At 39.9% G+C, this 23,932-nt stretch overlaps 2 protein-coding genes across 6 annotated transcripts; both read left to right on the top strand.

The window, feature by feature from the left end:
* Positions 1-4,790: 4,790 nt before the first annotated feature.
* LOC114846008 (growth/differentiation factor 8-like) lies at positions 4,791-7,645 on the top strand. The gene is made up of 3 exons (XM_029134691.3): positions 4,791-5,173; positions 5,597-5,967; positions 6,190-7,645. The coding sequence occupies exons 1-3, from the start codon at positions 4,846-4,848 to the stop codon at positions 6,568-6,570; spliced, it is 1,080 nt and encodes a 359-aa protein (XP_028990524.1). The 5' UTR covers positions 4,791-4,845; the 3' UTR covers positions 6,571-7,645.
* Positions 7,646-9,537: 1,892 nt separating this feature from the next.
* Positions 9,538-23,187, top strand: stat1a (signal transducer and activator of transcription 1a). Of its 5 annotated transcripts, none has more exons than XM_029134080.3 (25): positions 9,538-9,696; positions 10,768-10,898; positions 11,786-11,930; positions 12,003-12,098; positions 12,399-12,485; positions 12,596-12,674; positions 12,823-12,914; positions 13,623-13,774; positions 13,992-14,150; positions 14,247-14,339; positions 16,052-16,111; positions 16,195-16,215; positions 16,374-16,464; positions 17,682-17,723; positions 17,802-17,891; positions 18,083-18,181; positions 18,552-18,687; positions 19,053-19,108; positions 19,883-19,980; positions 20,079-20,218; positions 20,427-20,615; positions 20,706-20,781; positions 20,868-20,964; positions 21,642-21,680; positions 22,451-23,187. In XM_029134080.3, the coding sequence occupies exons 2-25, from the start codon at positions 10,771-10,773 to the stop codon at positions 22,478-22,480; spliced, it is 2,295 nt and encodes a 764-aa protein (XP_028989913.1). In that variant the 5' UTR covers positions 9,538-9,696; positions 10,768-10,770; the 3' UTR covers positions 22,481-23,187. The 5 variants fall into 5 exon arrangements, 4 of the variants coding, with proteins under 4 accessions (XP_028989913.1, XP_028989922.1, XP_040924461.1 ...); XM_029134089.3 differs by having other exon boundaries at positions 19,886-19,980; XM_041068527.2 differs by lacking the exon at positions 21,642-21,680.
* Positions 23,188-23,932: the final 745 nt, after the last annotated feature.

The raw sequence follows: 23,932 nt of genomic DNA on the forward strand, positions 1-23,932 counted from the left end.
CGCTGCCGTCCTGCAGCTCGGCTCTTCCGCTCCTGTCTCTGGTGGTCCAAGCGACCTTTCCTGGCTGTTCTGGACACTCAAGCTGGGTTGGGGTCCTTGCCTCCGTCACCTTCTGCCGCAACGATGGCACTGTCTCCGGCGTCGCTGGCCAGCTTGACTCTTCATTCTCCTGGACCGTCCTTGTCTCAGAGGATTTGTGTATTCTTTTGACGCCGGCCTCCCAGAACTCGCTGTCATGTTTAGTTTCAGCCTTACTTCCTGTCACTTCAGCCTTACGTCCTGTCATCAGCTGCAATCAATCTGTAATTAATCATGGTATCTAGTCTCCAGTACTCATTCCTCTGCCAGAGTGTTCAATCATCTTTCCGTGTCAACTCTCCAGCATGTTATACTGTATCAGTAAGTCCTTGGTTTGACCATAGTCTGCTCGTGACCGTGTTTTTGCCTCATCCCTGTCTGTACCTTGAGTGTTTTTAGATTACTGAGTTTTTTGACCTGTTCCTGAGTGCCTTTAGCCTGAGCCCTGTCTGTACCTTCATCTGTGCCTGCCGTGTACCAACCTTTGCTTGCCTGACGACGATCATAATTAAATTCACTAAAGCCAAGCCTTGTCTGAGCTGTGCATGTGGGTCCGCCATGTTACCCGCCCTGACACTCATGCACCACTTGACATGAGCACACTCTAATCAGCTAAACTGTAAAAATTTCTGACTGAATTAATGATGTGACCTTGTAGTTGCATACTTTTCCCACAGGACAAATTTTGCTTGCCACACCCAGATGTTCCCAAAGGGCTCTTTCTGACTCCCCTAGTGCATTAACAGAAACGAGTTGTCTGATCATCAATTAGCATTTACATTATCAGAATGCAGAATTGATCAAATGACAAACTTCCACACAAAGCCTTTTTTTCACCAGATGCCAATGAACAAAAGTTACTTTCTATTTCTTGAAGATAGTGTTGACAGAGCAGAACAGGGCTGATAGCTGCTACAACCAGTAATAACCCTGTTAGAAATATTTAAATCAACATTTGTGGTTTCAAACTGAATAGGGTGGTGTCAAACTGAATCAATAGTAATTTTATTTTCAACCGAGAGACAACCCTTCTTACTGCATACCCCCACCCCACCCCCAACATGATGATAACAACCCACCTGTGGGAGACAGCCTTTTTAAGCTCCCTGCGTCTTCTCTTTAGCTTCACAAGTTGCAGTTTTTGACTGTTTTCCACATCAGGTAAGTGTTTTTTTTTTTAAATTAGAAATAGAGTCAATAACTGCTTAGACTTTTATCTCTTTTCTTTCTTCTTTTATGACATTGGTTAATCACATATTTGACCATGTAAGTTGTTCATACAAGTTACAACTTTTTATAAGTTACAGTACCTGTTACCTTTGTTGTGTTTAACAGAAACACTCTTACTATTGCTGCAGACAGAAAATGTCAGATCAAGGTAAAATTCATTTCTTGTATCTAAATATGTGAAGAAACAGTCTTGCAAAAAATAAATTCCATTATTACTACAGTATCACTGTTTTTTCTCTGCTGCAACAGATAAAAAACAAAGTTCTGAAGGGGAAAGCCAAGGTCCCGGGCCTGGACCTGCTGGGCCCGGACCTGCTGTACACGTGCCTCTGCGCGGTGCTGGCCACGGAGGTGCTAACGTCCCCGCGCAAGTTCCTGCGCAGGGACCTGGGATTGGGCAAGGTCCTGCCCGCGTACCTGGGCATAAGAGTGGCAAATAATACAGGAAACACTGGTGAGAATTCAGCTTCTTACTGTACTCTGAGGGTCCTACTTTTTCAAGAATCTGGTCACAAGTCATGTCTGGTCATGTTTGTCCTGTACTGTAAATGTTCATTTGCTGATTGAATGTAATTACATATCACAGAGATAAATCTGATTGTCTTTGGTTTGTCTTATTTTGTCTTTCAGGCAGCATGATCTGAGCTGAGTTACCTGTTGCCTGTCAAATTCTTCTTTCTTCTTTCTTTCTTTCTTTCTTTCTTTCTTTCTTCTTATTCTTTAAAATTTTTTATTTACTCAAAAACATGTTTTTATTTACTCAAAAACATGTTCACATTGTCAAACACCAATAAAGGATGTATTACACTTTGACTCAAGCCATTTTATTAAGAATATTCAGTTGTGTATTAGTTACATAAGAGGTGTATGATAAGATGACTGTGTACAGTAATTGACTTCATTAGAATGGACAAAGAGTTGCTTGTTCCCTTGGCCATCCACGGCTCCAGTGTGATTTTGGAAACATTTTTTGGAAATTAACAGAGGAGGAAGCCTCAGACACAGTCTCTCTCCCATTTATCATGCTGCCCATTCGCCCATTTCCAAGAAGATCAAGTTCAGCATGAAGGACGCACCGAAGGACCCTGTAACGGTGGGGGAGAAGCCAAGTGGGAGTTCACATCAACTTACTACCCCCAGTCTTTTGTTTACATAAGGAGTCAAAGGTCTGTAGATGACTGTATTTCACGTGCAGGCACCTGAACACACCCTGAAGAGTTGTGTTTGACCATGGAAATGCCAGCAGCTATTGGACTGTCTGATGTGCAGACATTATTCAGGCAAAACATACTGTAGATCTTCATTGGCCTTTAGTTAGCAAATAAGTATTTCACATTGTTCAATGAAATAGTCCTATTTTTACTTGGGTTGGCAACTGACAGCAGGCTTCAGGAACCTGCAACAAGATGATGACACACAGAGGCAGATAGACATGGTTTGCTGCAGGTGGATAATAGTTCAATAATAATAATTATTGAATAATTATCTCAAATGGACATTAGGTATTTGATTTGAAAGTAACAATCATCTCAGCAAGTGTTTTTGTTAATAAAAATTTTGTTTTCTCTGTAGCAGTCCATCGATTTCCTAAATGCAGCAAACTATAACAATATATGTAGTGTTATCTTCTTATTAGACATCAAAAGGTTTGTGGGTCGCAAGATTTTGTTTTCTGTAGAAAATGGACCCAAATAGCCCTTTTTGAGTATTTAAACTTGCCGACCCCTGCCTCAGTAGAAACTTGGGTAGACAAATTTAGCAAGTCGCAACACAAACGCGGTTTCTGTCCTCCACCCTGTCTGATGCTGCAGCCAGCGCCTCTGGGTGGAGCTGCATTGTCAGTTGATGTGACTTTAATCAAAGTGACAGGTGTGGAGGATGCAGCACTGACACCTGTGCTCCAGGCTGCAGGGCGGACCCGAGTCAGGTGAAATCAGACTGTGTGCCAAAGCCAATACACGCAGCGATGTGCTAACGTGTGAAGCGCACTTAATTATCTTGACATCTCTGAAGTTCTGTTGACAGTGTCTAGTGTCAACCACCAGACACACCTCTCGCCAACCTTATGACAGTAGAAAAACACATGACATTATATAAAGTTATACTGTAAATATAAATTTGTCTGGCTATATAGCAATGGTTGGATTTACACTCATGTTTTTCGATATTTACTATTTGCAGGCTCTAGTGAAGTTGCGGCATGAAACAAGTTGGCCTCATATTCCTGTTGTTCTCTAATGGAGTGGATAAGTGATTGCCTCCCTGAAGAACCTGGGCTCAGTTGGCCTTTCGGTCTGGAGCTTGCATGGACCCCCTGGATTTACATGGGTTCCCTCAGGCTTCTCCAGCTCCCTCCCTCACTGCAAAGACTCCACATTACCCATAGTTGTATTTGTCGGTCCAGGGATAGATTGGCAAACTGGTGACAGTCTGGAGGATAAACCACCTTTCACCCAAATGACAGCTGGCAGAGGCTCCGTCTGGATGGATGGTCTCTTATGGTTGTTTTCCATCGTACATGCACATTGGCAGTAATTAAAGCTGTTGAAAGGAGTCATGCTCTGGTACTTTACTTTGCAACCACAGAATCACCTGAAGCCTGTGGGGCATCAAAGTTGCACAACCTGTTGAACGAGTGTCTGACACCACAGACAGGAGAGTGCTCATTCTGTTGTTTGTGTACGTCTGATAAGCCAACAGGCTCTAATAACCTCAACAGTCCTGCTCGTCTAGAGATCATCAACATCAACAAATCTAATTAAAAAACAAAACCGCATATGAACATTATCTACTTACATGTACTGTGTGTGCATCAAAGGCAGGATTAGTCCATCCTGTGAGTAATTGTACAGAAAATATTAAAAGCAAATTATTGAGCATGTGCTCTGTCTCATAATAATGGTCTTGTTAAATAGAAAATCTAGTAGGTGAAACTATATAGTAAACTATTGAAGGTAGTTGCTAACCAACACACTTTAGCCTTTATTTACGCTCTCTATGACTATTTTATGAAATTGCTGTTTGCCCCAGTGCATGTCAGTACTTAAAATGGTCCATTTAAGACAGATGCACAGCTGTCATCTAGTGGCGACATGAATAGTTACACTAAATTACTGTGACGTCAGACATATTTACAAATACATTTGCAGCCTTTAATGTCATGCCTTAATCTTTTATGGATCTATTTGACACCTTTGGATTATCTGTATTTATTGATACAGTATATTTACTTAGTAAATAATGGGTGTCAGCTTTTCGTTCTGTTGAAAAATTCTTGTGAAGGAGGAAAGTTATTCTCCTTCTGATTTATTTTATTAATTACTTTTCAAAATACTATGAAGTACAAATTGAAGATTGAAAAAGTCAATGATTGCTGAATGTCTTTATTAAAAAAGTATTGATCATAAACATGCTACCTCTTTAAATCTCCCCTCTGATTTAAAAAAATCCGCCACGGAACCAATCAAAAGTTGCTGGGACCAGTGGACGGACTCATATCAGACCACGTCCCTACACCGGCCTGCTCTTCACGTAAGGATGCTGCACGTGCTTTGCTTGACCGCTTTCTTCTCTGCGGTGTTTTCCATGGAGATGAACCAGACCTCCAAGCTCCTGGCAGAAAGTGGAGAGCAGTGCTCGGCCTGCGACTTCCGGGAGCACAGCAAGCAGATGAGACTCCACAGCATCAAGTCCCAGATCCTCAGTATCCTGAGGCTGGAACATGCGCCCAACATCAGCCGGGACATGATCCGCCAGCTGCTCCCCAAGGCGCCTCCTCTGACGCAGCTCCTGGACCAGTACGACCCGCGGGTGGAGGACGAGGATGATGCTACGACGGAGACCATCATCACCATGGCCACCAAACGTAAACGTTTATACCCTCAAATGTTCTCTGAACCTCGTGCGTAAAAAGCTGAATCCGCATAAATCGCGTGCGCAAAGTTGAACACTATTTAGGATCACGTTCTATAATGTGCACGTGACCCATAAATTGGGTCCTACATTAAAGTGAACTGCTGGTGAGGTAAAACCAAAAACATAGCAGTGGTGGCTCCCACTTAAGATATCTGATCATAACTTAGTGGGGACGTCCTCCTCCTAAACTCATATAAACACATATACTGTATACATACATGAACTGTGATTGTATAATTTGAATACATTGTGTAAAATTTATTAGTCGAGTTTGTTCTAGTTTTGTTCATGTCAGTCATCTTATGAGAAAAAGAGTCCTAATAGTGGTACTGTACTGTACAAAGGTGTTGACTTATTGTCTTGTTTTTCCCAGCGAACCAGATCACCCACGACGAGTTCTCCACCTGCTGCCTGTTCAGCCTCAGTTCAAAGATCCAGCCCAAAAACATCCTCAGCGCTCAGCTGTGGGTCCACCTGCGACCGGCTGACCAGGTCACCACCATCTTCCTACAGATCTCTCGCCTCAAACCCGGAAAGGAAGGTAACAACACTCGGGTCAGAGTGCGCTCCCTTAAGATTGACACGGACGCCGGTGCCAGCTCCTGGCAGAGCATCGACATCAAGTCTCTCCTGCAGGCTTGGCTCCGTCAACCAGAGACTAACTATGGAATTGAAATCAATGCATATGACTCCAAAGGAGAAGACCTAGCTGTCACCTCAGTAGAACCTGGAGAGGAAGGATTGGTGAGTCCACAACAAGTGGGATGGTTCCACTATGATGATAAAACTATATGTTTTACTGAAAGTTTGAAATTAATTTCAAATGCATATGTATATATGTACATCTGTAATATGCATCGTAGAAGTGTGTCCGTTCCCTACACACAATAAGATCAGGTTCCGAATATATTGCTGCCTCTAGTTTTGTTATTTCTGTTTTGTATGTTATGTAACATTTTCTTCTAGCAACCGTTTATTGAGGTGAAGATCCTCGACACTCCCAAGAGATCCCGCCGTGACTCCGGCCTTAACTGCGACGAGGAGTCGGCAGAAACGCGTTGCTGCCGCTATCCACTCACCGTCGACTTTGAGGAGTTCGGCTGGGACTGGATCATCGCGCCCAAACGTTACCGGGCTAACTACTGCTCAGGGGAGTGCAAGTTTACGCACCTGCAGCAGTACCCGCATGCACACTTGGTGAACAAGGCAAACCCACGGGGCACCGCTGGACCCTGCTGCACACCCACCAAGATGTCACCCATCAATATGCTCTACTTCAACCGCAAGGAGCAGATCATCTACGGAAAGATCCCGTCGATGGTGGTCGACCACTGTGGCTGCTCCTGAGGAAATCCAGTGATCCTGCTGGTCGTAGGGCAAACCTTTAAAATGACGCCAAACTTTCAACCTTAGACAAATAGTTTAAAGAATCTTTGAAAGAGATGCATGGAGGACTGTGGGTATTAAAGAAGTTGTTCCTCACCTTGACCTAATTTGAACCGAAAGTAAGTAAAGACAACAAACGTTAGGCCCAAATAAAGGTTGCAACAAAAACTTTCTATCCAAAAGCTAATAAAAAGTAAATGTTCACATATGCATGTGATATAAAGGATCCTCACATATAATATGGCCCAGCCACCATTTATCTTTCTAGATAGACTCCTGCTGCCTCATGTCCTCGCTCTGTTATGAAAACGTGTCCTGATTTGAGCCTTCACCGGGGCGAACCCTGCAGGGCGTCCTACATGTGCGCCTTTATTTTGAAAAACATGAACTGAGTGACTCTGAGCCTTTGTGTCCCAAGGCTTGTTTGCAAAGTCCTCGCTGTGACCAGTTCTCAAGAGCATCGCAGACATGGAGAGGAAGCAACATTTTTGTTGAAAGAGACATTGTTAAAATGTGTTTGGATTTTATTCTGATATTGTGATATTTTGTAAACATGTAAAAGTTGCACAAGACATCATGTCATTTCTTCTTAAAAGCCATTCACTCAATAGGGAAAGTTCATATTGTTATGATCTGAAAGGTAGAAATAATTTTTACAATGAAACTACATTATCATTTATCAAAATTGCCGCCAATTCATATTACGCATAATTCCAGTAATCACCTCAGCTGTACTTTGAAGTTATTTTCAAGCTCCTCGTGTAGAAAAGAGCAGGCAATCTGGGATAAGATCACATGATTATGTCAGTGTAGGAAAGTAATATTTCGACCAAGACTATATTTTGTTTATTTCTGCAGATACAGTACATGTTCCCACGATGACATGAATTTTAAAATTTCACATGCAAAATGTAATTTTCATATCGGGCCACTAACACTGCTAACTAAGTATATGAGAGGTCAGCTTCCAGAGGCCAAAGCAGGACTGAATCTTTGATTGTTTATTTCATGTCAATAAACCTCTTTTTGAAGCATATTGTATGATGTGGTCTCTGTATTTGCATTTTCCATGTAATTCTAACACTGCATTTGAGGATAAAGTTCTTGGATAATTAATGTACAGTAAAGAAAAACCAGTGTATGTGACACTCAGAAAACATAGCCTTGCAAATTTGCCCAGTACTGTGACAGATTATTTATACTATATTGCACTACTGTCTGTTTCTAGTCAAACAGTGTAAAAAGCATTCCCAGGGAAGAATAGGGATGATGTTAGGGTGGAAATGTGATCCCAGGGGGAGGATTCTTCCTGATTTAAAGTTGAGAGCAGATGTTGTCAGGCTTCATGCAGGCTTTTGACCCAAAAGTCGTTCCTTCTCTTTGGCAAATAACATTTGTTAGCGACGCAAATTAGATTTGACCTGTTTCAGGTTTTTAAAAAAAATTACTCATCATATTGTCAGTGTCATTATGCAACTTTATTAATTATTAACATCCATAATATGTGTGCTTTTATTACAGCACTTGATTCAGATCGTCTTGTGTTAAAGTCACTATAGATCTGTAAGTTAAATGTTACTTTTGTGAAGTCTGATCCAATACACTTTGTGTATCACTCAAGAACAACCTGGATGTTATTTGTCTTTGTGTTAATGTTGGGGGTTCCCTCTCGTTCCCTGTCAATCTGTGTTGAACATAGTCACAAATACAGTGCTGTAGGCAAAGCAATTTCCCTCTGAAGTCAAGTTGAAGTTTTGAATTTTTCTCAAGTTTTGAAGCTTTGCATTGAATCGTTGAAAGTGTTTGAGACAGTCCAAATAGTGCTCATTTTAGCAAAAACAGACACAAACACAATTTAGATAGGGACACTCATTTATTAATGTCAGAGGTACTGTATTTGTAGCTGAAAAAAAGCGAATAAAACAGACATTTATGCCCCCCCCCATCCCTCCATCATGGGTACCTTCTACAGAGGTGCTGTTGAGAGCATCCTGCTCAGCAGCATCACTGTGCAGTACAGAGCCTGCAATGCCACCTGCAGGAAGGGACTGCAACACACAGTAAGAGCAGAAAAAGGATCACACGTGTCCCGCTCCCCTCTCTTCATGATCTGAATGACATGCACCTCAGCGGAGCCCTCCACATCACAGGGAACCCCTCACATCCCTACCACAATCACCACCTCCTCCACCGCCCAATCAGTAGCTCAGTCACGCAGCCACACCAGCCTCGTCTCTCTGCACAGGCTCAATTTACACCTGCTCATAAGCTGCAGACTTAAAGAACACTTTATAACTCTGTACAAATCTGTCATACCTATCTTTAATATTGAAATATGCCCCTTACTGTAAATATATAAATATATTTTTCTCTACAGTTTATTATGTGTATAGATTATGTGTATGTTTATATGGTATATATTCAGTAATACACGAAATAAACGAAATTTCGTTACTTAAGTGTGTCCTGCATATACAGTATAAAGCTGACTTTGTCACTTAACTATAGATCTTCCTTTGTCCTCCAGCCGCTCATGTCACAAGAATTACGCGAAATGTCTAATTTTCGTATAGAGTTAGGTTTTAGTTTCAATCCTATACTGTATATGTCCAAGTTACTTTCTCTTTCTCTGAAAACACGTGGTCATCGTGAGCTGATCTTTTCATTGGCTCTCCTCCCTGTATAATCATATATTTAATTCATTTTAAAGTATTAAGGCATAGTAGTTGTATATACATTTTTGTAGTTGTCGTAGTCGCACGTAAACCAAATATGTATGTGGTATGTTCTCGTTTTGTACTATCATTTGTTGCAATTAACAAAACCGCTTGTGTATTATTTTTGTTAAGGGAGGTGTGTTAACTGACGGAACAGCCGATTTTCTGGTAATCTGATTCGCTATCTTAAGAAAAAGGCGGGCACACTTCTGACTCTAAGCGCTGATTGGCTAAAGCCCTTTTCGTACATTTTCGTACTAGAAATACGTTCAATATCTGCCCTGAGCGTTTCGTCTTACAATTTTTGAAAAAAAAAAAACATTGCAGACACAAAGCTCCATAAACTGTACACGTTTCACCAAAATACAAGGTAAGTCAAACGACCTACTTTTTCTCGCCATGGAATTAATGCGCCTATATCCGCTCTCCGCTGTGAGTTTCGTCAACACAACTTTCCTAGCGTTTAAAAGCTTTTCTGTCTCACATTTTACAATGCAGCTGTTATCTTTTTTTTATTAAAGTGCGAGTTTTACAGTACCACACGCGTCAGCTCTCGCCATCTGAAACTTGTTTAAAATATGCATTTTAAACCTCTATTCTATGCTTTACGTTAAATATTTAGTCTATTAGTTACACTAGGTTAACTGTGCATTGACCGAAATGACCGCGGAATGTCGTCATTTAGGTAACGTTTTAAACGTAATAGCTGTTTACAACAAGGTATTAGAAATCCCTAAAATGGCATTTTTTTAACGGAGTTTGGTTTACTCCAAGCGTTAGTGTATATTAAGCTACTATAATCAACCATCATGGGTTTCCTCTATAAACTACTGACATAATAATCCCATGCTATGTACATGTAATATCGCTTACTGTAGATACAGAAATCAGATTGGCGTTTGAGATTTTAATTTGGGTAAGAATTAATTTTTAATGGCCGGAGACTGATGCTGGAGGTAGAGGTGGGAATTGGGAAAATGAAACCTATGGTGTCATCCTTGTACTGTGGCTTCACTTCTCCAACTATACTCATAAACCTACTGTACAACTATGTTGCAAGTAAAAAAAAGCGTGGTTTTAAATATAGATTCTAAACTGTGTCATACTATAAAGCATTGTTAACAGTGAATGCATCATCCTGCTCTTTTTCAGTTATTACTAAACTACTAAATTACTAAACTAAACTTGTGCATTCTGAATGTTTTTCTTTCTGTAAAAATAAGTCGGAAGAGGACCACAGGAACTCTGTCACAACTGTCACTTGTTACACAATCAGCTGGTTTTCTGCAGTGAACTCAAAAAGCACATTATTTGATTAACTGGAGGACAATACTGTACATTTATAAGCTCCATGTTAGAACTGTAGGAAATATATATGTACATATGTCTGTGAACCACAGCAGGTTCTTTGAAAACTCACAAAGCTGCATGTCATTTCCAGAATATGGCGCAGTGGTGCCAGCTTCAGTCTCTGGACAGCAAGTACCTGGAGCAGGTGGACCAGCTGTACGATGACTCCTTCCCTATGGACATTCGACAGTACCTAAGCAGATGGATTGAGAGCATTGACTGGTAAGATGAGATACATGATGTCATTTATCTTGATGCATCATTGCATCTATTGGAAAACACAAAAATTATAAAAACAACTTCATATTATATTTAGACGTATAATAATGTCTTCTAGACAATTCTGTGGAGTTTCACATGTTAATGATGAAGCTGATGGTTATTATTATTACATCAGCATGGCTGCAATGCTTGTTGTCAGTTGTTTGTGTCTTTATTTATAGTTTTATAATGACATACTGTCCAAAACTGTTGTACAGGTAACTGTAAGGTGAAATATTGAACCACATAATTTTGCAATATAATTTGTCATTGAGCCAAAAAGCTGTCACAGTAACAGTATGTTGCAGGAGCAGTGCAGTAGTGAGACATGAATGAAGTGCAGGAGGCTGTAGACTGCAGTTACTGTCCAAATGTCTTAACTGCTGCATAGAAACATTAGACTAGCTCTGTACTTAGTTTTAGTGACCTCTTTGCCCTGTAGCACATGTTTCTGCTACAGAGCTATACTCTCTATTTGCATTTTATTAAAATATGGTTGCATTTATTGGTTGCATTGGCAAATACTATTAAGAACACCTTGAAGTATTTCTTTTGTTATTAGTGTGCTTTAATATGTTCAACTTGTATAAAGGACGTTTGGACAAATTTTAAGTGTTACATTTCATATACTGTTTCCTTCATGTGGAAGTGACTTATGTGGTTTGTTAGGAAATTCTCATATATTGTGTGCATGTTGTTATCTTTTACTGCATATGATGCGATTCCAAATGAGTATTTGATGCTTTTCTCAGTTTCACATCATTTTAAAATATTTTCTTTTGCTCAGACAACATCTACTGTACGTTCACAATCATAGCCAATAATGTCAATTATCCTGATCTCCTCAGGGACACCGTGGCATTGCAGGAGTCGCTGGCCACAGTTCGGTTTCACGACCTCCTGGCCCAGTTGGACGACCAACACAGCCGCTTCGCACTGGAGAACAACTTTCTACTGCAGCACAACATTCGCAAGATCAAGAGAAACTTACAGGTCTGGAGCTGTGGACTAAACTTGACCAGAATTTTTACCGATACATTTTAAACACGGTCATTGTTTATGCAGGATCGTTTCCAGGAGGATCCCGTCCACATGGCCATGATCATTTCCAGAAACCTTAAGGAGGAACAGAAGATCCTGGTTAATGCAAAGAGTACAGAGGTTAAATCAGAGAGACACAAACTTTTTTCTAAATATTTAAGTTGGTTTGTCAAAAAACAAAAACAGAACAACACTATAACTTCCTCTTTCACTGCTTAGCATCTGCCTAAAATATTAGACACAACAACTTTCTGGCAAAAGATCAACATATTTACAGTACAACACTAGGAACCTCTAAATAATGTATGAATGGCATTCTTTCAAATTTATCTGTACATCACTAAGACATTTTAAACCCAACTAAGCAATATTATAATGTAACTGATTATTGAAATAAAGAGTTTTCTTTTTGTTCTGTAGCAAGAAGGCGAGGGGGCTGTGTCAGCCATGGTGGTGGAAAAACAAAAGCTGGACAACAAAGTGAAGGAGATGAAAGATAGAGTGCAGGTAAGGCAACAGTGAAAGCTGTGTATAAAATGAAAGACAATGGAAAAACAAACTTCAAAGTTTTGTGTAAATTGTCAAAATATTTGATAAAAAAAATTACTTTTCTCCAGATGGTAGATCAGAACATTAAAAATGTAGAGGACCTGCAGGATGAGTATGATTTCAAAATCAACACACTGAAGAACAGAGGTGAGAATGTTTTGAAGAGAGAAAAAGGTTACAACATCATGTTTAAAGTTCCGTACAAAGCAGAATAATAATTAAAAATGTGGTTGTATAACAGTTTATAAAGCTAAAGTCTAAGGCGTTTGTTACTAAAGTGTTCCTGTTTGTGTAGAGAACGAAATGAACGGCATGACACCAAAGGAGCTGGAGAAGGAGAAGATGCAGATTGGGGGGATGTGCCTTCAGCTGAAATCCAAACGACAGGTTAGTAGGAAGAGGAAAAAAAAGGAATTGTGGCTCCCTAAACATATGAAATGTATGGCAGAATACTGCTAAATTAACATTAGACAATTAGACAGGAAGAAAAGAGTGAAGCTAAACAAAGGAAGACATGAGCAGTGAAGACACATGCATATGTTTAGAATTCACAGCACAAACCATGGAGCCACGACAAGTGGCTGCAGAGAAGGATTAAGAGTCCACTACACCTAAAGTGAGAGGAGACACATCACAAGATGTACCTTCAGAATTCCTTTCAACATACAGCACAAGAAGCCATTGAGAAATGTTTACTGGTCAGCATATTTCTCCAGAACATTTTGGGGGTGAATGGCCTAACATACAAAAGCTTGATCATTAGTTTTTGCATAAGATAAGGTAAAAACATATTTTTACATTGACAGAGTGTAAAGATACATGTCAGCATTTTAAAGTCTTTAGGAACCAGTCCAGCAACTGGTCTTTATTATCTATTGGTAGTTACTGTTGTAACAGTGCAGTGTTCTCATCGATGAAGAAAACTGAACTGTGAAATTGCAGCACTTACTGTAGTGTAGTAAAGAATACCGTGTGTTTCCCAGACTCTACTGATGCAGACTGTGTAGGTTATAGGTTAAATTGTCAACTATGCTAACCTGTTTCATCTCAAACACACAACACAACATCTTAATCTTAATCTCTGCTGTTCCACAGGAAGTGGTGTTTCAACTTGCTGAGCTGCTGAATGCCACTCAAGCACTGCTAACAGACCTGATATCCGAGGAGCTGCCAGAGTGGAAGCAGCGGCAGCAGATTGCCTGCATCGGTGGCCCACCCAATGCCTGCGTGGATCACCTGCAGAACTGGTCAGATTTCCAGCAAGTCTTTATAAAGAGCCAAATGTCACAATAAATAAAGTTGTTTACCTTCCTCCTCTTTCTAAACTCATCATCTACCCCTCCTCCTCGTTTCTCCCTCCCCCTACACTTTCTCCTATGCTGTCTTGTCTTACTGATCCCTCCTCATTCCAACACCTCTATTTCCACATCTTGCTGACCCACCCCCCTCTTTACCCCCCCACAGGTTTACAGCAGTTGCAGAGAGTCTCCAGCAGGTCCGTCAGCACCTGAAGAAGCTGCAGGTGTTGGAGCAGATGTTTACCTATGACAGCGACCCCATCACACAGAAGAAAGTATTCCTAGAGACACGAGCCCTGGAGCTCCTCAAGAACCTTCTCTCCAAGTGAGGAATAGATCCAATAGATTATGAAATTTGAATGTATTTTCCAGTGCTTTTGTAGAAGCTCAGAATGACTCATGTTTGTCTGTGTATGTGTAGCTCTCTGGTTGTGGAGAGGCTCCCCTGCATGCCCACACACCCACAGAGACCCCTGGTGCTGAAAACAGGTGTTCAGTTCACAGTAAAACTTCGGTAAGAAACTAACACACACGCAGACACAGTAAACATAATGTCAAGACGCAAAGGTCCAGAACATTTGTTATAGGCATCTGGTTGTTTCTTGTATTATTACAGTGAATATTTTCCCTAAAGGTGAATCACGTTGGTAGCTCGTATAGTGCCAGGCTCTAACGTGTATATTGACCATTCACGCCACACACACACAGGTTTTCTATTTATATATCTATATATATATTATATTTAATATCAGGTGTGATAATTTAGACCTACTAAAATAAAAAACTAGTCACTGGTGTTTAAGGTAGAAATATTGTAAAAATATTAAATGTCAATAAGTGAGTTTAGAAATTAACAGGTTTGCGTCTTATAAGATAAAAATATTATCCAACTGCGTTTCATGAAAATATGTACCTCTACTGTCATAGCCTGTATTTTTACTCTTAATGTAATTTTATACTTTTCCAGTTTTTGTGTTGGTAAGTGAACTTGAATGAATGAAGAATCACAAGACACTACTACTTTAATGCTGGACTCAGAAACTGGTCAGAACTCGCATCCTTGTGGTGCACATATTACATAGAAACTGACACTGATAATGATTTGTGTCGGTACAATAATGATCACAAATAACTAAAGTAACTGCTGCAGTTTAAAGACATGATGATGATGATGATGATGATGATGATGATGATGAGGAGGAGGAGTAGGAGGAAGGTGTCCTGCTAAGGTTTAAGGTGTTTGGTTTGGCCTGTCAGCAGTACTAGTTGAGGTGAGAACACACACGAATGTCCACAGTGGGACGTCTCCTTTAGCTCCTTTCTCTCACACGCTGTATCTAAATGGCATTGATGTATTATTAATTGTGGAGAAGGCTTCATGCAGAAATATTTCTGCTGTAATTGTCCTGCAGTTATTTATTATTTATATAGATAAGATCCTGCAGGTGAACAGGTGAAGTTTAATTAACAACAGAATTTCTGATTGTAATTTAGTTATTATCACATTTTAGAAAACTGGAAAAGTATAAAGTATTATCTTAATCTTTAGTGGCAAACAAGACACCTTTTTTATGCAAATAAGTATATATTTTTTTGAAATGCAACTGGATGGTTAGGGTTAGGAATTAGGGATGTGTTTACAATGAAGACCTGCTCAATATTAACATTTACAAACATTCTAGCATATTGTTTTAATAGTAAAGCAAATAACATACGTCCTGTCATACAACAGTTGTGTAACTGTGGCCTACAGTGCACATCGGAATCAGAAAAGTGTTTATTACCAATACAGTACAGACACTTTACAGTTGTAGGAATTTGTCTTGGTGCCAGGTGTAAAAGAAATATCTGACCTCAGTCGTCTGAGTTTAGCTGTGAACCGGGGTTGGTCTTTGTTATACTGTAACTCACCCTGGTCCTGATGAAATGACGATATTCTCACAGAAGATGATGTAGTGTCTGCTTACTTGTCCAGACTGAAAACATCCCAGTTGTACAGTACAAACACTCCTGGAGTTTCCCCCACAGCCTCACACCTCTTGTTTGTGCTCATCCATTTACTATAGCGCTCGTTAGAGAGGAATATCCTCGGCAGCGCGGTGTGAAACTTGTGGTGACACACAAACACAGCCGAGCGTTTACCACTTTGTCGCCTCACTTTGCCACCAAAAAAATCGCAGGTAAATCCAGTGAGTGAAGGAATGTCCTGCTTCTTTTTGTCTTCAGGTTTCTGGTGAAGTTGCAGGAATTTAACTACCAAATAAAAGTCAAGGCTCTATTTGATAAGTAAGCTCATGTAATGTTCACCTGCATCAAATACCTGTATGTGTCTAAACATTTAGTTTAAAAGATGTCTTTCTTTTTCTCAGGGATGTTACAGAAAAAAAAGGGTATGTGTCAAATCCAACTTCACACACTCCCACAAACACACAACCATAACCATGACCAAACTATATACTAGTCCGCTGGGTTTGTAGTTTCCCTTCTCACTTTGGAAAGTAGTAAATGTCAGTCAAAACATTATGAGTAACAGCTTTCTTTATGCCAGGTTTCGGAAGTTTAACATTTTGGGAACAAACACCAAAGTCATGAACATGGAAGAGTCGAATGGGAGCTTAGCAGCAGAATTCAGGCATTTGGTAAGATAAATGTTTTGTTTTATATGCAGTTCTGAGAGCGGTTCAAAGTCTGGTGCCTGTCAGCTAGAACCACAGACTGGAGCCAGGCTTAGGGTCAGGATGCCTGGGTGTCTGCCAGGGGAGCTGGCCATCCTCAGTCCAATAGGACTGACCCACCACCCACAGATGAGGGCATTTTTTCAAATTTATCTGTACATCACTAAGACATTTTAAACCCAACTAAGCAATGTTATAATGTAACTGATTATTGAAATAAAGAGTTTTCTTTTTGTTCTGTAGCAAGAAGGTGAGGGGGCCCCACTGTTTTTTGTTAACACATCATGTAGGGCCAACTGAACATACCTTTGTGTATGTGCCTTGGTGAGGGGAGGAGCTCAGCTGTTAATCAGTCAGGACCTGGTGATGAGTGGGAGGTTATTTCACCTCCGCTGGAGGGCGGGTTCAGGGTGTGAGGGCTTGTTGGGAATGTCTGGCTGAACCCCCAGTAAATGGGAGCGTCCACCAACGTCCACCTTTGGAAGAGCTTCAACCAGATCCCAAGGGAAGATTTCTGGTCCCTGTAATGGCGCCAAACCTCATGGCTGAAACCATGAGGCTGAAGAAGCAGTCCAATGAAGCCTGGTTAGCTTGTGAGACTACAGAGGTAGCTGATGGGTATCGGCAGGCCAAAGGCACTGCAGCCCTGGAACAAATTCATCAGGAGTTCATCAGGCAGCCTCAAGTTCTGACAAATCTCAGTAAGGGGATCTGTTCTTCATCAAACCGTCACCTCAATTTAACCAAAACACTTTTTCACTGAGAATTCAGAAGCAGGAGAAAGTGGACTCGTCCTTCACCCTGCCAGTTAGTTACTGAGGTAGTTTGTAAGCTGATTGGTGGCTTGTGGATTCTGAAGGAACAATGTGGTTTTTAACAGTGAACCACCTCTATACCTGTGTTTTTAGTGGATTTGGAGAAGCTTTGTCAATCTTCATCGCTTGCAACATTCTGTCGAGTGTTCTGGTATTCTGGGGTACATTGTCTCAGACTTTGTCTGCAATAGGTCTGGCCTGTTCACAATGTACGTCGTGCTTTGGCAGGTACAGTATGGCCAGCATTTTTGTGGTGCAACCAAAAGCTGAAGGGAGTCTGGTTTGGAGACCATCAAATTTAATTGCAGATGTTTGCTGAATCAGGTGTTTTAATGTGTCTTTAACCGCATGTCATTCTTCATGCAGCAACTGAAAGAGCAGAAAGTGGCAGGGAACAGAACAAATGAGGTAAGACACTGTAGGTTTCATTCATTAGTGAAGTCGTGTGGTCTCTAAAGATTTGTGTTGGTGTTTGGGTGGGTCCAGGGTCCTCTGATTGTCACCGAGGAGCTTCACTCGCTCAGCTTTGAGTCTGAACTGCAGGTTAATCAGTCTGGAATGGACATAAAACTGGAGGTGAGAAAACATACACAAACAGAACAGATCAAAATGGGTGCATCATATGCCCCACAAGCTCCTGAGTAGACAAACTACATTACATGTTCATTGTGGCCCTCAACAAATAACTCTAAATGACAGAAAAGACTTTATTTCTATTGTTGTTACAGTCATGGTGTTCGTTGTTGTTGTTGTTGTTGTTGCTATAGGCCATGTCTCTGCCTGTTGTGGTCATCTCTAATGTCTGTCAACTGCCCAGCGGCTGGGCCTCAATCCTCTGGTACAACATGTTGACCACTGAGCCTAAAGTAAGACACAGACACACACATACACACACACAAATTTAGGGCAGTTGTTTGTCTTATTATGTCTATGATGAAATATTAATGAGTCTGCGCCTAAGTAAAAATAAGTGACTCGAAGTTACTAAAATAATCCTTTATTCTAACTTGACAACCTAAATAAACTGAATCTTTGCTGAAACCAAGATCAAGAAGACTTAGTCAATACAATTTTATATGTTTTATATTATTTTACTTATGAATATGAAATAGTGGACACCAGTTAGTTTTGCTGGTTCGGTACTGCAGAATACTCATCTGTGTGTATGGAATATTTGTTCCTATACTACCGTATATATTTGCTCTGCTCTGATAGAATGTCTTCTCCTCTTTTCAGAACCTGAAGTTCTTTCTCTCACCTCCACCAGCAAAGTGGTCCCAGCTGTCCGAGGTTCTGAGCTGGCAGTTCTCCTCGGTAACCAAGCGAGGCCTGAACCAGGAGCAGCTCAACATGCTGGCAGACAAACTGCTCGGTCAGGAAACAGCAGAAACCACACATCTAATAATATCTGCAGACCTTTTACATTTATGCACTTTGAACCAGTGACCGTATTCGCGCGGGTTCTCTCCGGGTTCTCTGGCTTCCTCCCACGGTCCAAAAACATGCATTAGGTTGATTGGACTCTCTCCATTGCCCATAGGTGTGAGTGTGTGTGAACGGTTGTCTGTCTGTGTGTTGTTGCCCTGCGATGGACTGGCGACCCGTCCAGGGTGGACCCTGCCTCTCGCCCACAGACAGCTGGGTTAGGCTCCAGCACCCCCGCGACCCCGCGTACGGGATTAAGGGGAATGGAAGATGGATGAACTAGTGAGTAAACGTCTGCATTTCTTTTTGTAGGAGCCAAAGCCCAGAGGAACCCTGAGGGGCTCATCCCATGGACCAAGTTCTGTAAAGTAAGCAAAGAACAAGCTACAGTTTTATCTGTTTTTAATGTTAATGTGGTTCCTTTTTTTGAAAGTTCTATTTGCACATTTACACATTACAGAACAACAGAGACAATTAAAACCCAAAGAATTTAGTAAACCAAAAACACCCTGTAGTTGCTGTATTACACTAAATTTAAATTGCCTCCTGAATTGGTACAAGATTTTGAGTTGGGATTATTACTTTGTAGCTAATAGAGAAGATAAATTCAAAACCAGCTCATTTGTTTGTGGTCCAGTAGTTTAGATATACTGTAGCTTTGGTTTGGACAATCTTCTGCATCACAGATTTAAATGTTCTTTAAGGTTTTCCTAACAGAATTTCTGAAATTTAGTGATAATTGCATTTTAGAAAATATTTATTAAATATAAACCCATATGACATCAGACATGACACAGTGTGTCTGTGCATACAGTAGTTTTAGGAGAAGCCTGCCATCTTTCTATTCTGTTTCAAGACAGACATAAAAAAGATGAGAAAAACGTCTCCTCAGTCACCGCGACTATGACTTTGTAGTGAACAGAACTGGATTATTAGACACTAGCGCTGTTTTTGAGATTAAAATTTTAAAAGCAGTGGCAGTTAAACTCACTTTGTCTTGTGTTGAGACTTAAAATACTAACTCTAGTTAGCAATGCCTCTGTGACATAGTGGTGCCACAAACGTACAGCAACTGTAACTTTCAGTATGAAATACTTTTATTCTGCTTCTGTACTAAAACCAGTGGGCTCTGTTTTTTCCAGCAGCAGAGCACCAATGAGAAAGCTTTCCCCTTCTGGTTGTGGATTGAAGGAATCCTGGATCTGATTAAAAGACACCTGCTCCCTCTGTGGAATGATGGGTGAGCCATTTTTACACTTTTACAGTGCAGCAGTTTTAAACTTCTAAAGTAAGTAGTAGTTGAAACTAAATATGTGAGCATTTTTTGTCTTGTTGCAGTTCCATCATGGGTTTCATCAGTAAGGAGAGGGAGAAGGCTCTGCTCAGCGACAAGTGTCCAGGGACTTTCCTGCTGAGGTTCAGCGAGAGCAGCAGAGAGGGAGCAATCACCTTCACCTGGATCGAACATGATGTGCATGGTACCACAGTTTATCGTGAGGTCAATGTGTAGCAGAGGAATACAAGTGAAGACCCAAGATTAGCCATTATCAAGACATATGAGATGAGAAATGCAAAAATATATCTTAAGTAATCTTTTAATAAAGCTAAAAGGCTAAAAAGTACTGGAGTTTGAGGGTGTAACTTCAACGGATTCTAACAATGTAACATCCTTCACTCACTTCCCAGGCAAGCCCGTTTTTCATTCAGTGGAACCCTACACAAAAAAGGAGCTGGGTGCTGTCTCTCTGCCCGACATCATCCGCACCTACAAGGTGATGGCCGCCGAAAACATACCAGAAAACCCACTCCGCTTCCTGTATCCCAACATCCCCAAAGATAAGGCCTTTGGGAAGTATTACCCCAAACCTTCAGAGAGTAAGACACACACAAGTTCATTTCATTCACCAATTAAAAAATGTGTTTATTTTTTTCTTTACGTTTAATGTGTTTATGATTGACTTCCAGCCCCAGAACCGATGGAATTAGACAGTGTGGACAAGACTGGCTACATGAAGACAGAGCTAATATCAGTTTCAGAAGTGTAAGCGATCAACACGTTGTACTATGTGATATATTTTATCAGTAAGATAAACAGAAGATAAACAGTGGTATGTTTATTTGGTGCAGACATCCATCCAGACTACAAGATAACATGATGCCAATGTCTCCTGATGACTACAAAGCTTTGGAGCAGTATGTTGGTCCTAGAGACATCGACGCTGTGGTGAGTGCTGCAGCTAATGCATGTGTTTCATTGAAGAACCACAATGTGCAGTAATAACAAATGAGGAGACCTGTTAAGCTTGAACACAATACAAAATGGCCATCTCATGTGCAAACAGAATTAGAACAGTCTGTGATCTCATCAGTTCCATTCGCTCTTGTGGCCTTAAAGGTTTTGTAGCTTTCAATTCCAATATTTTGAAAATACTCAAGTTTGGGGATTAAGTGACTTGTTGACTCTGTATAGTACCATTTGTCCATTCAATCAGATGTTGAATGTTGAACTCTCAAGCCTTTTCTTTATGCCCAGGTTATACACAAAAATCATTATGTCTCTGACTGTATTAACCTCGACAACAATCTTTTTGTTCTTTTCTTTTATTTTAAAGATAGTTCTTTTATCTTAAAGAGAGTCTATAAACTGACAAAATTAAAAGTTAAAATTAAATCAGTACCTAATCAGATTTACCTTTTGATAGTGTTGTAGTAGGATATACTGTACTGTACTGTATGTACAGTAGAAAATACTATGTATAGATATATGTATATATGTATAGAAATACTACCAATCTTAATCTTTCTTTTTACCTATTTAAATTTTGCTGGTTAAACTGGACATACAGTAGATCTTATAACTGTCCTTCTGTCTTTATATGTAAACTCCTGTTTTGCTTTCAGACCAACAATCTGATTGGATTTGGAGAGTTTGATGTTCAGGTAGATGCGGCTTTAATCTGTTGCTCCAAGCATGCAGTAGTCATGGCTGCCACATTATTTGTTATAACACATGTGTTATGTGTTATGGCTTGTTGAGATGGTGTGTTTGGCTCTTATCGTGTCTTGACACTAGCAATTAGTGCATGTTGTCATAATTCACATTTTCTGTACTTCTGTATTGTCTGAGTGAAAATGTGCCCAGTAAACAAGACATTAAGTGTAACACAGCTTAAAGTCAAAATGTTCCAGGGATCAGTTATTGTTTCTTAACAAAGTGATGAGAGTGATACATCACAGTAGCGAGTAGAGCACACCTTCTGTCTTTTGCATCCTTTATTCTTTCCCTCAAAATATTGTTGGTTCCACAGAACATAATCCCTAAATGTGTGGTGTATTTATTTAGTTGCATACTTCTTCCATTTATTTATCTGTAAACTACAATCTTTAGATGTGAGTGCTTGCTCCACAATGGTTGCACAATATTTGTCCTTCAACTTTAGGAGGGTTTGGGGTTTAGACTAATGAAGCTCAAGTCATTCAAATAAACAAAATAAAAACATATTTTCCACTGTTTCAGATGGATCCACTGGACATTTTACATGCTGATTTACTGTAGATTAACTATAGATACTAAATGATTTGGTTCTTCTTCATCACCGCTTCTAACAAATCACTGCATCCGCAGACACCCAATAGCTTTGTATGCCCACCTGTGAACACACACATTTGTTATCTACCTTCTAATAACTCTTTCTGTTTTGTTTTGGCAGATGAAGGCAGACTTTCCAGACGAGAACTAAAGAAGAACAATTTGCTTCACCTCATCCACGTCCAGATACTAAACTGTGCCTCTTTGTACTAATAAAAACTTGTCATTCCGCCTGGCATTGTAAGCACGATAGAATATTAATAATATGATGCATATCTTTAATCGTTTGGTGGTTTAGCACTTCTGGTGGTTTTATTATTTCTGTCATATTATTGCTTATCATCTGAACAGAAATGGCAAAAACATTTAAAAAATTTAAATTGAAAAAAAAGAGGAAATAAACATAATATAATGTATGTCCTGCATAAAGTCCACTTTAAAATACAACGGAACCAAACAGCAGGAAATTGCAAATATAATAATAAATAATAGCTATAAAGGTATCATAGGCGCAGTGATAATTTAATAATGGACAGACGGAACCAGATATTAGCCAATGTGAAAATATCTCACTTCCTTAGAGGAAGACTAAAGTGAGCTGAGGTTTGTTTGGAAAGGTTTGTGTTAAAAACAAACCAACAAAAAAATTTCAAAATGTGATCTTAAGCAAAGCACCTTAAAATTGTAGCTGTATTATGAAAACACAAAATCATAGCAAGCTGTAATACAATTTAAATTAATTGTTTTAGCAAAGTATCTATGTTACACAAAACCAATACTGTATTGTTACCTTTTGTTTTCTTTCTTTTCTTGTAACTGTTGAATGCTACAGTAATAAGATTAAACCTTCTCAGGCCAGGTTTGTGGATTTTTTTATAGCTGTTGATGAAATGTTGCAAACATGTTACAGTACATACAATATAATCTAAAACACTCTTCCTTATCTAACTGACATTATTGACTTGCACGGTGTGGATTTAGCTGTGTTGGTACCATGAGTAGCTGCTGGTTGGTTGCCAATACTTGGTTCAGATGTTAGAAGAAATTTCTGAATGGCTGTCCATCAATTAGTTATTATCATAGTATTATTTGAACATGCTTTAAATGTTCAATAATACATTTATGTACATTATTCATTCATAATAATGTAACTTATGCATGCATGACCTCATCAGTCAGTGCTTCAAGAGAAGGCATCGTTTGGCTGAGTAACCGGAGTTAGAGACTCTCCAGCTCTGGAGCCACTCAAAGACTGGTTCCAATCACAGATCAAAGGGCAAAGGTCACTAGTGACCAGAGAGTTTTTAGGTGTACTGAGTTGAATCTTGGCTCAAGGAATGAACAGTTTTAAGGTAACTAATAACTTTACTAATAATGTGAGACTAATTAGACAACAATGTGCTCCCATTACCACCAAGTTATACCGATAAATATCTCAGTTTAATTAATATAATGAAGTGGAAGGTTATTATAAACAGATTCCAATGTTTATAAGACTCACTGTGACCACTGGAGGGTGTTAATGTCTCACATTTATGATTATTTGCTTCAACTCCTTTCCCATTAACAGTAGGTTCCTGTGTTTACCACCCTCAGGTGATGA

This window comes from Betta splendens, chromosome 2, assembly GCF_900634795.4.
Source record: "Betta splendens chromosome 2, fBetSpl5.4, whole genome shotgun sequence".
Taxonomy (NCBI): Eukaryota; Metazoa; Chordata; class Actinopteri; order Anabantiformes; family Osphronemidae; genus Betta; species Betta splendens.

What these genes read in the sequence shown, in the direction of transcription:
- LOC114846008 (XM_029134691.3), top strand. Translation starts at nt 4,846, where the DNA reads ATGCTGCACGTGCTTTGCTTGACCGCTTTCTTCTCTGCGGTGTTTTCC. An exon ending in CATCACCATGGCCACCAAAC is followed by an intron (nt 5,174 to 5,596) that starts GTAAACGTTTAT and finishes TGTTTTTCCCAG; the next exon opens with CGAACCAGATCACCCACGAC. An exon ending in AACCTGGAGAGGAAGGATTG is followed by an intron (nt 5,968 to 6,189) that starts GTGAGTCCACAA and finishes ATTTTCTTCTAG; the next exon opens with CAACCGTTTATTGAGGTGAA.
- stat1a (XM_029134080.3), top strand. Translation starts at nt 10,771, where the DNA reads ATGGCGCAGTGGTGCCAGCTTCAGTCTCTGGACAGCAAGTACCTGGAG. An exon ending in GATGTTACAGAAAAAAAAGG is followed by an intron (nt 16,216 to 16,373) that starts GTATGTGTCAAA and finishes TCTTTATGCCAG; the next exon opens with GTTTCGGAAGTTTAACATTT. An exon ending in CTAGAGACATCGACGCTGTG is followed by an intron (nt 20,965 to 21,641) that starts GTGAGTGCTGCA and finishes TTTTGCTTTCAG; the next exon opens with ACCAACAATCTGATTGGATT.